Below are 12,640 nucleotides of genomic sequence, written 5' to 3' on the forward strand. Positions count from 1 at the left end.
AAAGCGTTCCACAGGGATGCTGGCCCATGTTGACTCCAAAGCTTCCAACAGTTGTGTCAAGTTGGCTGGATGTCCTTTGGGTGGTTGGTCATTCTTGATACACACAGGAAACTGTTGAGCGTGAAAAACCCAGCAGCATTGCACTCAAACCGGTGCGCCTGGCACCTACTGTCATACCCCGTTCAAAGGCACTTAAATCTTTTGTCTTGTCCATTCACCCTCTGAATGGCACACACACAATCCATGTCTCAATTGTCTCAAGGCTTAACCTGTCTCCTCCCCTTCATCTACACTGATTGAAGTGGATTTAACAAGTGACATCAATAAGGGATCATAGCTTTAATCTGGATTCACTTGGTCAGTGTATGTCATGGAAAGAGCAGCTTCCGTTACCTACAGTATCTTATCTTCTTTGTATTCTCTGAAACATCATTTTCTTTATGTCTATAATTTTATATTTGTTTGTCTCCCTCCCTCCCTCTCTGTCTATATGTCTACATGTTCCAGTGGTGTTTCTGCTCCCAGCCTTTAGCAACATGTCCATTGTCTCCTTCAACCTTGAGCACACTCTGACCTGGCTGCCTGGTTCAGGGACTCCTGCCAACACCCACTTCACAGTTCAGATCCTCAGGTACGCACTTACTCTTCAGTCCCATGCTTTCATTTTATCCATCCTTCTAGTGTAGCTGCTGACTAAGTGCTTTCATTTTATCCATCCTTCTAGTGTAGCTGCTGAGTAAGTGCTTTCCTTTTTCTATCCTTCTAGTGTAGCTGCTGAGTAAGTGCTTTCCTTTATCCATCCTTCTAGTGTAGCTGCTGAGTAAGTGCTTTCCTTTTTCTATCCTTCTAGTGTAGCTGCTGAGTAAGTGCTTTCATTTTATCCATCCTTCTAGTGTAGCTGCTGAGTAAGTGCTTTCCTTTTTCGATCCTTCTAGTGTAGCTGCTGAGTAAGTGCTTTCCTTTTTCTATCCTTCTAGTGTAGCTGCTGAGTAAGTGCTTTCCTTTTTCGATCCTTCTAGTGTAGCTGCTGAGTAAGTGCTTTCCTTTCAGCTGGTTAAGTGGTAAAGGCAAAATACTGTATCACTGCAATTGTGCAATCTAGGACAGTTTAGATTTGATCATCATCAGTGTTGCCTTTGCTTTGTTTTCCCCCTCTATATCTCACTCTCGGTTTCTCTATTTCTCTCTGTCTCTTGTTCCCTCCTCCAGGAAGAACTCATGTGAAGGATTGTGCCAGGTTGAAGACCAACCAGCCATATGACCTCTTTAACAAGTTCAAGGATTCCTTCTGTTACTGTCAGGCCCGTGTTCAGGCCTTCACCCTTAGCCAGAAGTCCAACTGAGTGAAACTTTAGTCTGCTCTTTTAATTTGGAAATTGAAAAATATTGTCCATTCTAGTGGTCCTCATTACATCAATTTGTTGATAGAATTTACTTGTATAGAATCATTGTCTTCACTTTAACCCCTGACCTCCTTATTGCAGCAGTGTTGGGCCCTCTAGTGGTGTCCATGTCAGGCAGTGGGAACTGCCTGCTCCTGCAGGTCACTCCCCCTACATCCAGGGACCTACAGCGCTCCCCCCCCCACAGCTCCTCTTCAGGGAGATCACCTGCCAGATGCGGCGGAGCAGTGACGGGGCCCAGGTAGGGCTTGGTCGTTCAAAATTAGGTGACTTCTAATGAGGTGAGCCAGGGACAAAATACTCAGGTGAGATTGATGATAAAAACATTTTTTTTTAAATCAATTTTAGAATAAGGCTGTAACGTAACAAAATGTGGAAAAAGTCAAGGGGTCTGAATACTTTCCGAATGGAATGTACCTAGAAAAGAAAGCAAGTTCTGAGAATATGGTCAAACCCACTCACATTCCCTTTGAATAGAACCTGGGAATGTGATTTTTTACTTCAACTGGCAAGTCAGTTAAGAACAAATTCTTATTTACAATGACGGCCTACCCCACCCAAACCCGGACGACGCTGGGCCGGCTTCGGGTATTTAGATCACATCGATAAAAGGACAGAATATCTTGTAGTTCACTGAACAGTGTCATGAACTGTATGTTAAATAACTAGGGAGAGTGAGGAGAGGTATGGCCATTCACCTCTTGTGAATGCCACTTTGGTTAATTTCCCTACAAAAGGGATTGAACCCACATGGAGGCATGCAGGCATTTTAATAACAATCATTAGATACACATTTCAAGTCAACATAATATAGTAATATTTATACTCCAGTAGGTGCTGTAATAAATGTGATTATCTTTCCATGTGAAATTACTTTCTTTTGCAGTTGTTCATACTGCAATGTTCAATCCGTTCATGTTATTTATTTTAATCCAGGCATTGTACATGATAAACAGTGTCTTTGAAGTGAAAATGTTTCCCTTTTTGGTAATGTACAAAGAAATACCATTCTTAAAGTTCTCCAAATGAAGCCATGACCATTGTTGGGGTGATGGTTAAGGGTTTAATAATGGACATTATAAACTGGGTGTTTCGAGCCCTGAATGCTGATTGGCCGAAAGCCGTGGTATGTCAGACTGTATACCAGAGGTATGACAAAACATTTATTTTTACTGCTCTAATTAAGTTGGTAACCAGTTTATAATAGCAATAAGGAACCTTGGGGGTTTGTGGTATATTGCCAATATACCACGGCTAAGGCCTGTATCCAGGCTCTCCGCAATAAGAACAGCCCTTAACCGTGGTATATTGACCATATACCACAAACCCCCTCATGCCTTATTGCTTAAATATACTACAACATCTGCATTACATGTAGCCTTCATTTCAGCTACCTCTCTTTGTAGCCGCTGGGGTTGGTAAGTTGCTCTCGTTCAACAGCCTCTCGTTCAACAGCCTCTCGTTCCACAGCCTCTCGTTCAACAGCCTCTCGTTCAACAGCCTCTCGTTCAGCAGCCTCTCGTTCAGCAGCCTCTCGTTCAGCAGCCTCTCGTTCCGCAGCCTCTCGTTCCGCAGCCTCTCGTTCCGCAGCCTCTCGTTCAACAGCCTCTCGTTCAACAGCCTCTCGTTCAACAGCCTCTCGTTCCCCAGCCTCTCGTTCCCCAGCCTCTCGTTCCACAACCTCTCGTTCCACAACCTCTCGTTCCACAGCCTCTCGTTCCACAGCCTCTCGTTCCACAGCCTCTCGTTCCACAGCCTCTCGTTCAACAGCCTCTCGTTCCACAGCCTCTCGTTCAACAGCCTCTCGTTCAACAGCCTCTCGTTCAACAGCCTCTCGTTCCACAACCTCTCGTTCCACAGCCTCTCGTTCCACAACCTCTCGTTCCACAGCCTGGGGTTTAGAGTGGAATATTTAGCCACAGTATTGTTGTATGAAGGTTGTATGAAGTCACAGTATTGTTGTATGAAGGTTGTATGAAGTCACAGAATTGTTGTATGAAGGTTGTATGAAGTCACAGTATTGTTGTATGAAGGTTGTATGAAGTCACAGTATTGTGCTGGATTTACTGTCGGTGCCGGAGATGGCTGCCGTTTTACGGGCTACTAATCAATTGTGCTATTGATTTTTTTTTTTGCATTATTTGTAACTTATTTTGTATGTAATGTTTCTGCCACTGTCTCTTATGACCGAAAAGAGCTTCTAGATATCAGGACAGCGATTACTCACCTCGTACTGGACAAGATTTTTTCTTTAACGAGTCAGACGCAAAAGATTTACTTCAGACACCCGACAAGGCCCAAATCCACATCATTCTTATGAAGAAGATATCGGGGAAGTAGGTCGGGGTCTTTGTAAGGATCCGCCAGCGAGTGAGTAATCTGTCTCTATCATCAGTCCTATTAGCCAACGTGCAATCATTGTGTAATAAAATGGATGAGCTCCGATCAAGACTATCCTACCAACGGGACATTAAAAACTGTAATATCTTATGTTTCACCGAGTTGTGGCTGAACGACGACATGGATAACATACAGTTTCCTGGGTTGTCCGTGCATCGGCAAGATAGAACAGCTGTCTCCGGTAAGACAAGGGGTGGCAGCCTGTGCCTATTTGTAAATAACAGCTGGTGCACAAAATCTAATATTAAGGAAGTCTCAAAGTTTTGCTCGCCTAAGGTTGAGTATCTCATGATAAGCTGTAGACTACATTATTTACCAAGAGAGTAAATAGTGGTGTCCAAACACACCAAGACAGTTGTGAAGAGGGCACGACAATGCCTATTCCCCCTCAGATTTGGCATGGTTCCTCAGATTCTCAAAAAGTTATACATCTGCACCATCGAGAGCATCTTGACTGGTCGCATCACTGCCTGGTATGGCAACTACTCGGGCTCCAACCGCAAGGCACTACAGAGGGAAGTGCGTACGGCCCAGTACATCATTGGGGCCAAGCTTCCTGCCATCCTGGACTTCTATACCAGGCGGTGTCAGAGGAAGGCCCTAAAAATTGTCAAAGTCTCCAGCCACCCTAGTCATAGACTGTTCTCTCTGCTACCGCACGACAAGCGGTACCAGAGCGTCAAGTCTAGGTCCAAAAGGCTTCTTAACAGCTTCTACCCCCAAGCCATAAGACTCCTGAACAGTTCATCAAATGGCTACCCAGACTATTTGCATTGTCCCCCCCCCTTTTTTTTTTACACTGCTGCTACTCTCTGTTTATTATCTATGCACAGTCACTTTGACTCTACCTATTTGTACATATTACCTCAACTAACCTGTGCCCCCGCACATTGACCCTGTACTGGTACCCTCTGTATATAGCCTTGCTACTGTTATTTTACTGCTGCTCTTTAATTATTTGTGCAGGCATGCATAATAACAAATCAACATGCTATATTAATATAAAAACTATTGTTGCAAGCTAAGTAGCTAGCTATATATCTAACTATCTATCTATGTATTTACCAATATCTGATTATCCATTGATCTCATCCATGTCTTGACGACTGTCTCAAGCTACGTGCAAAAAACGTAAACAAATCGTTAGGACCAATGAGAGTAAAGTTACTGAGTTCCGACGTCATTCATACATCTCCATATAAGGCATTGCGTTGGCATCCATGTTGGATTGTATATCCGGTGATGTCCCTGGAAACGGGACCAAGTCACCTGGCCACAGCAACTAAAGCTGGGAGTGGGAAGATGAACGATCTGTGAAGGTAGTTTGGGAAAAACGTACCGTTGGATTACTTGTTAAATAATCATTATTCATCATGAACGTGGGCTTTGCACTCGTTCTCCTTTGGTCTCTCCCAATAACCAGTGGTAAGTACAGTAACTAGCTAGCATAGCTGTCGTTAGATCCTGTAATGGATAGATAACGTTACCTTCGGTCGAACGAGTTGGGTTGATTATCGACTTGATTTGTAATATCTGAGAGAGATTAATACCATTCGATTGTAATGGTGGGTACGTCAGTGGTTGAAACCCGTGTGTTAGTTACATGAATATAGATGTCGACCTGACGATATATGGATACAATTGTTTATGTCTTCGCATTCAATGGGTGTGTTCGTAAATTCACGCTGGAGTGCCAGTGGGTGCTCCGGACGGTAGAAAATTCAGAGCCTTGTCAGATTGACCGTTTTTTAGTAAATTCGGAGTGTTTCAGAGCGCACACTGCTCTCTCTCTCTCTCTCTCTCTCTCTCTCTCTCTCTCTCTCGGTCGAGGTGTAGGGTTGTCCAAGCATTCTGACCACACATGCTAGCTACTTTCAGACACCACCCTCTGACCATTTTTCCTGCCCTAGCAGAGCTGGTTAGTCTGTTGGCCACACGGCCATATTTTTCACGTTACAGCGCTTGTTAACGGAAAACAGACGGACGACAGTGGACTAACGTTACCTGTGCTAATTAGCTAGCTATCTGCTTCTCCGAACAATTGTGTGTAAACAAAGACAGACGCCGCAAATGTGTATACACTGAAAAATACCGTCGGCTGCAACTGTGTTCACCTTTAAAACAGTGTACAGTAAGTATTTATTTTGATGTGATATGCAAGTAAATGGCTTTGTTTCTAGAACCGTACCGCAATTGTGAATCGATAAACGCTTACATTGAGTTATTTTATTTCACCTTTATTTAACCAGGTAGGCTAGTTGAGAACAAGTTCTCATTTACAACTGCGACCTGGCCAAGATAAAGCAATGCAGTTCGACACATACAACAACACAGAGTTACACATGGAGTAAACAAAACATAGTCAATAACACAGTAGAGAAGTCTATACAGTGTGTGCAAAGGAAGTAAGATTAGGGAGGTAAGGAAATAAATAGGCCATAGTGGTGTAATAAATTGCAATTAAACACTGGAGTGATAGATGTGCAAATAGAGATACTGGGGTGCAAAGGAGAAGAAAAAAAAATAATATAGGGATGATGTAGTTGGATGGGCTATTTACAGATGGGATATGTGCAGTGATCTGTAAGCTGCTCTGACAGCTGGTGCTTAAAGCTAGTGCGGGAGTTATGAGTCTCCAGCTTCAGTGATTTTTTTTTTTTGCAGTTCGTTCCAGTCATTGGCAGCAGAGAACTGGAAGGAAAGGCGGCCAAATGAGGAACTGGCTTTGGGGGTGACTAGTGAAATATACCTGCTGGAGCATGTGCTATGTGTGGGTGCTGCTATGGTGACCAGTGAGCTGAGATAAGGCGGGGCTTTACCTATCAGAGACTTGTAGATGACCTGGAGCCAGTGGGTTTGGTGATGAATATGAAGAGGGCCAGCCAACGAGAGCATACAGGTTGCAGTGGTGGGTAGTATTTGGGGCTTTGGTGGCAAAACGGATGGCACTGGGATAGACTGCATCCAGTTTGTTGAGTAGAGTGTTGGAGACTATTTTGTAAATGACATCGCCAAGTTTTATGAGGGTATGTTTGGCAGCATGAGTGAAGGATGCTTTGTTTTGTGAAATAGGAAGCCATTTCTAGATTTACTTTTGTCTCAGAGATGCTTAATGTGAGTCTGGAAGGAGAGTTTAGTCTAACCAGACACCTAGGTAGTTGTCCACATATTCTAAGTCAGAGCCGTCCAGAGTCGTGATGTAGATGGGCGGGCAGCGATCGGTTGAAGAGCATGCATTTACTTTTACTTGCATTTAAGAGCAGTTGGAGGCCATGGAAGGAGAGTTGTATGGCATTGAAGCTCGTCTGGAGGTTAGTTAAGTGTCCAAAGAAGGGCCAGAGGTATACAGAATGGTGTTGTCTGCGTAGAGGTGGATCAGAGAATCACCAGCAGCAAGAGCGACGTTTATGTATGTATACAGAGAAGAGAGTCGGCCTGAGAATTGAACCCTGTGGCACCCCCATAGAGACTGCCAGAGGTCCGGACAACAGGCCCTCCGATTTGACACACTGAACTCTATCTGAGAGGTAGTTGGTGAACCAGGCGAGGCAGTCATTTGAGAAACCAATGCTGTTGAGTCTGCCGATTTTAGAATGTTGTGATTGACAGAGTCAAGCCTTGGCCAGGTCGACGAATACAGCTGCACAGTAATGTCTTTTATCGATGGCGGTTATGTCGTTTAGGACTTTGAGCGTGGCTGAGGTGCGCCCATGACCAGCTCGGAAATCAGATTGCATAGCCTAGAAGGTACGGAGGGATTCGAAATGGTCAGTGATCTGTTTGTTAACTTGGCTTTTGAAGACCTTAGAAAGGCAGGGTAGGATAGATATAGGTCTGTAACAGTTTGGGTCTAGGGTGTCTTCCCCCTTTGAAAGGGGGATGACCACAGCTGCTTTCCAATCTTTGGGGATCTCAGACGATATGAGAGTTTGAACAGGCTAGTGATAGGGGTTGCAACAATTGTGGTGGATCATTTTGAGAGGGTCCAGATTGTCTAGCCCGGCTGATTTGTAGGGGTCCAGATTTTTCAGCTCTTTCAGAACATCAGCTATCTGGATTTGGGTGAAGGAGAAATGGGGGAGGCTTGGGCAAGTTGCTGTGGGGGGTGCAGAGCTGTTGACCGGGGAAGGGGTAGCCAGGTGGAAAGCATTGCCAGCCATAGAAAATGCTTATTGAAATTTTCAATTATAGTGGATTTATCGGTGGTGACAGTGTTTCCTAGCCTCCTTGCAGTGGGTAGCAGGGAGGAGGTGCTCTTATTCTCCATCGACTTTACCGTTTCCCAGAACTTTTTGGAGTTTGTGCTACAGGATGCAAATTTTAGTTAGGAAAGCAACAGCTAGCTTTTTCAAACTGCCTGTGTATATTGGTTCCTAACTTCCATGAAAAGTTGTGTATCGCGGGGGCTATTCGATGCTAATGCAGAACGCCACAGGATGTTTTTGTGCTGGTCAAGGGCAGTCAGGTCTGGAGAGAACCAAGGGCTATATCTGTTCCTGGTTCTACATTTTTTAATTTTTTTTGAATGGGGCATGCTTACTTAAGATGGTGAGGAAAGCACTTTTAAAGAATAACCAGGCATCTTCTACTTATATATATATATATATTTATTTATTATTTAACTGTCAGTTAAGAACAAATCTTATAATGACAGCCAAACCCGGGCGGCGCTGGGCCGAATGTGCGCCGCCCTATGGGACTCCCGGTTGTGATACAGCCTGGAATTCAACCAGGGTCTGTAGTGACGCCTCTAGCACTGAGATGCAGTGCCTTAGACCGTTGCGCCACTCAGGAGACTGAGGTTCATGCAGAAATTGTTTGTTGATCGTGTGGAAGAACTTGACTGGCCTGCACAGAGCCCTGACCTCAACCCCATCGATCCCCTTTGGGATGAATTGGAACCCCGACTGCAAGCCAGGCCTGAACTCCCAACATCAGTGCTCTTGTGGCTGAATGAAAGCAAGTCCCCGCAGCAATGTTCCAACATCTAGTGGAAAGCTTTCCCAGAAGAGTGGAGACTGCTGCTATAACGAAGGGGGGACCAACTCCATATTAATGCCCATGATTTTTGGAATGAGATGTTTGACGAACAGGTGTCCACATACACTACATGGCCAAAGGTATCTTTCATGAGGGAGGATAATGAAAGTTCACAGAAGTAACAAGTAAAGTTAGTTCTATCAATTAGTTTTACTGATATCAATTTTGTTTAGGAATTATTAAGTGACTAAAACAATTCCATTACCAAATTGTTAACGGAATTTATGAAGAAAATCGATAACAGAATTTCTGCAATTAGAATTTATAGTAGTTACACCATTGTTGGGTTCACAAGTTTGGACAGTAGACTACAGTGAAGTAGAGTACAGTACACAGTAGATCACACGGGTTGAGTACACTGTACTCTACTGAACTGTACTGTGGTGTACTGTTATGGCCAAACTTGTGAAACATAGATGTCTATGCTTGGTTCAGATTTGGTCCGGACCAACATATACATTTTAGGATATTTGCGCATTGGTGCTCCGACGTTAAACAATCCTAGTCACATAGCAAAATATTTATTCCCATATGCGTGTAAAATGGTCACACTGTAGAGCCCTGCATAGGATACATCACCATGAAGAGAATAACATTCATATCCATAATTAATGATGCATTTCTGTGTAGTACAGACTAGAGACCTGTGATTAAATTCCGTTACTGGGTGTAAATCCACTTTTACTGTAGTTCAATAACCAAAATATGTTTTCAGAGTCGATGTGTCATGTCATAGCTAACGCTCCTTTCTTTCTGCAGATATCATTGAATTTGAATTCAAAGCAAATATTTGAAGACTTTTTGGGAAACGTGGAGATGTTACTTTACAGATTTTACTGAAATTCTCTTGCCAAGCTTTGCATCTGTGCAGTTCTTCCAGGAAATGTATTTTCATAATGTTCAGTGTAAATTGTTAAGTTGTCCTTGTGCATAGAGTTGTATGGCTTGTTAAACTTTTGAAGTCAATGGTTTTTGTTTGGCATACATTTTTAAGTGAAAAATCTTGAGTCACAGCTTAATGCTGTCACCGTGGAATAGCCCTGTAGCCTAATGCCTACTAGCAACATTTTAATAGACTTGGAAGAGGTTAGGCCAGGGAACAGGAACTAAAGTCAGCAGTCCCTAGCCTGAGGTCCCTGAATTCCATGGTTCCAAAGCAGTTTCAGTGATTCACTGACAGTTTGGCAAGTTATGCTGTTCTCCACGCTGTAAAATTCCTTCATGGTTAAGTCACTTGCTGGATCTTGATGTCATACTTCATATTCAATGTACATTGTCATCAGCAGTTTAACTGGTTTCAGTGTAGCCAGGCTATTTATAACCTGTGATTCCCGAAACCATGGTTAGCTTTCTGTCACACCCTCATATATTTTTATAACTCCAACACCATGGACTCTGTTTCGGAGTGCAAAGTCTGAGTTAGAGTAAACGTCATAACCAGTTATAGTCACGCACAGAACAAGTTAGGCAACAGGGATCTCGATCCACAAGGGGATTGAATGTCTCTACAGTGACCAATAAACTTAATCTTGACATCTAGCAACTTAGCTAGCAAGTTAGCAAACCAAATGCATAGTTGGAGCCCCTGAGCTGGATATAATTTGACACATCTTAGATTTGTTATAGTTACACTTGGTTTAGCAGGCATCCCGACTGAAGAGAAACAGATTTGTTATAGTTACACTTGGTTTAGCAGGCATCCTGACTGAAGAGAAACAGATTTGTTATAGTTACACTTGGTTTAGCAGGCATCCCGACTGAAGAGAAACAGATTTGTTATAGTTACACTTGGTTTAGCAGGCATCCTGACTGAAGAGAAACAGATTTGTTATAGTTACACTTGGTTTAGCAGGCATCCCGACTGAAGAGAAACAGATTTGAGTCAGAGGGTGTACTGAAGCTTAGCACACACAGATGTTAGGGGAACTGTTCCCTCCTCTAAATTAGATTTCCCCCCCAGCAGGAGTGGAAAATATTTTCGATATCTCTGATTTTGTTCTGGCCATTCTCACATAGGAACTTCTTTGGGGGGAAAGACATTTCAAACTGCTTTTTAAATTTGGACACTTTTTTTTTTTGAGGGGGAAATTATGACAGTGGCAATTTTAGGCTCTTTTTAGATATATACATGCGTCCTGTAAGACCTTATGATGACGGTGTCATTCTACTCCTTATAGTGTACTCTAACATATGGAGTAGCCTGACTTGATTCCGAAGTAAAAATGTTAACATGAATTTGTTAATATAAAAAAAAATATCAATAGTAACGCCCCCTTTTTATTTTTATTTTTTTTAACAATATTATTGTCGTTCCTGTTGGCTCAACTGTTTTTGAAGTTCAGTTGTTAAATTAAAATCTCTCTACCGTCATATCTAAGCCAATATGGCACCAATATCGATGAACATTTGCAAATCAACTTGACAGGCGGTACGACACACTCCCCACCTCTTGTCATGATCCGTCCGGCTGTTACTGAGACCCACTATACCAGGTTTTTAGCAAGGTCGCTAGCATTAGGGTACTCAGACACGTAATTATATATCTTTTTTTTTTATATGGATGTAAATCCTTTTGAACTGAACAGGTTTGTAGGTGCAACCATTTTTATTAAATTCACAATGTGTCACTCTAAGGATGTGCTACCTCCTTTTTTGTAGCATTTCTAACAATGCTGACATCTTTTCAGCACTATCTCAGAGTTCTCAACCGGTCGACCAACTCAGTTTTTGTGCAACAGTAGCAGCTAGCATCTATCTAGGTAACACCAGTTGGATGAGAAGCAAAGGAAGATGGATTAAATTGTTTAAAAAAAAAATGCATCAATCTACACAATACCCAATAATGACAAAGCAATTTTTAACATTTTTGTAAATATCACATTTCCATAAGTATTCAGACCCTTTCCTCAGTACTTTGTTGAAGCAGCTTTAGCAGCGATTACAGCCTCGAGTCTTCTTGGGTATGACGCTACAAGCTTGGCACACCTGTATTTGGGGAGTTTCTCCCATTCTTCTCTCCAGATCCTCTCAGGTTAGATGGGTAGTGTTGCTGCACAGCTATTTTCAAGCCTCTCCAGAGATGTTCGATCAGGTTCAAGTCTGGGCTCTGGCTGAGCCACTCAAGGACATTCAGAGACTTGTCTCAAAGCCACTACTGTGTTGTCTTGGCTGTGTGCTTATGGTCGTTGTCCTGTTGGAAGGTGAACCTTCGCCCCAGTCTGAGGTGCTGAGGGCTCTGGAGCAGGTTTTCATTAAGGATCTTTGCTCCATTCATCTTTACCTCTCCTGACTAGACTCCCAGTCCCTGCCGCTGAAAAACATCCCCACAGCATGATGCTGCCACCACCATGCTTCACCGTGGGGATGGTGCTCGGTTTCCTCCAGACGTGACGCTTGGCATTCAGGCCAAAAAGCTCAATCTTGGTTTCATCTGATCAGAGAATCTTGTTTCTCATTGTCAGTCCTTTAGGTGCCTCTTGGCCAACTGCAAGCGGGCTGTCATGTGCCTTTTACTGAGGAGTGGCTTTCGTCTGGCCACTACTGTAAAGGCCTGATTGGTGGAGTGCTGTGGAGATGGAGGAACCTTCCAGAAGGACAACCATCTCCACAGAGGAACTCTGGACCACTGTCAGTGACCATCGGGTTCTCGGTCAGATCCCCGATTGCTCAGTTTGGCCGGGCGGCCACCTCTAGGAAGAGTCTTGGTAGTTCCAAACTCCTTCAATTTAAGAATGTTGGAGGCCACGGTGTTCTTGGAGACCAGAATATTTTTTTTTTTGGTACCCTTCCTCAGATCT

General features: G+C 43.3%; 1 protein-coding gene across 9 annotated transcripts in view; it reads left to right on the forward strand.

The window, feature by feature from the left end:
- LOC106586873 (interferon alpha/beta receptor 1a) overlaps positions 1 to 12,640 on the forward strand; it is a 36,762-nt gene that overhangs the window by 6,447 nt on the left and 17,675 nt on the right. For 3 of the 9 annotated variants that reach the window (XR_006761913.1, XR_006761912.1, XM_045707230.1), the window contains exon 1: positions 4,991 to 5,228. Coding sequence is in view for 4 of the 9 variants with exons in the window: in XM_045707230.1 (XP_045563186.1) it covers positions 5,177 to 5,228 (52 nt within the window). In the remaining 5 variants the exon portion in view is untranslated. Of the gene's footprint in view, positions 1 to 507; positions 632 to 1,209; positions 1,645 to 4,990; positions 5,229 to 5,357; positions 5,935 to 6,653; positions 6,712 to 12,640 lie in introns of those variants that run through there. The other 6 variants (XM_045707233.1, XM_045707234.1, XM_045707235.1 and 3 more) reach the window with 5 other exon arrangements.

This window comes from Salmo salar, chromosome ssa25 (assembly GCF_905237065.1).
Source record: "Salmo salar chromosome ssa25, Ssal_v3.1, whole genome shotgun sequence".
In the NCBI taxonomy this organism is placed as follows: Eukaryota; Metazoa; Chordata; class Actinopteri; order Salmoniformes; family Salmonidae; genus Salmo; species Salmo salar.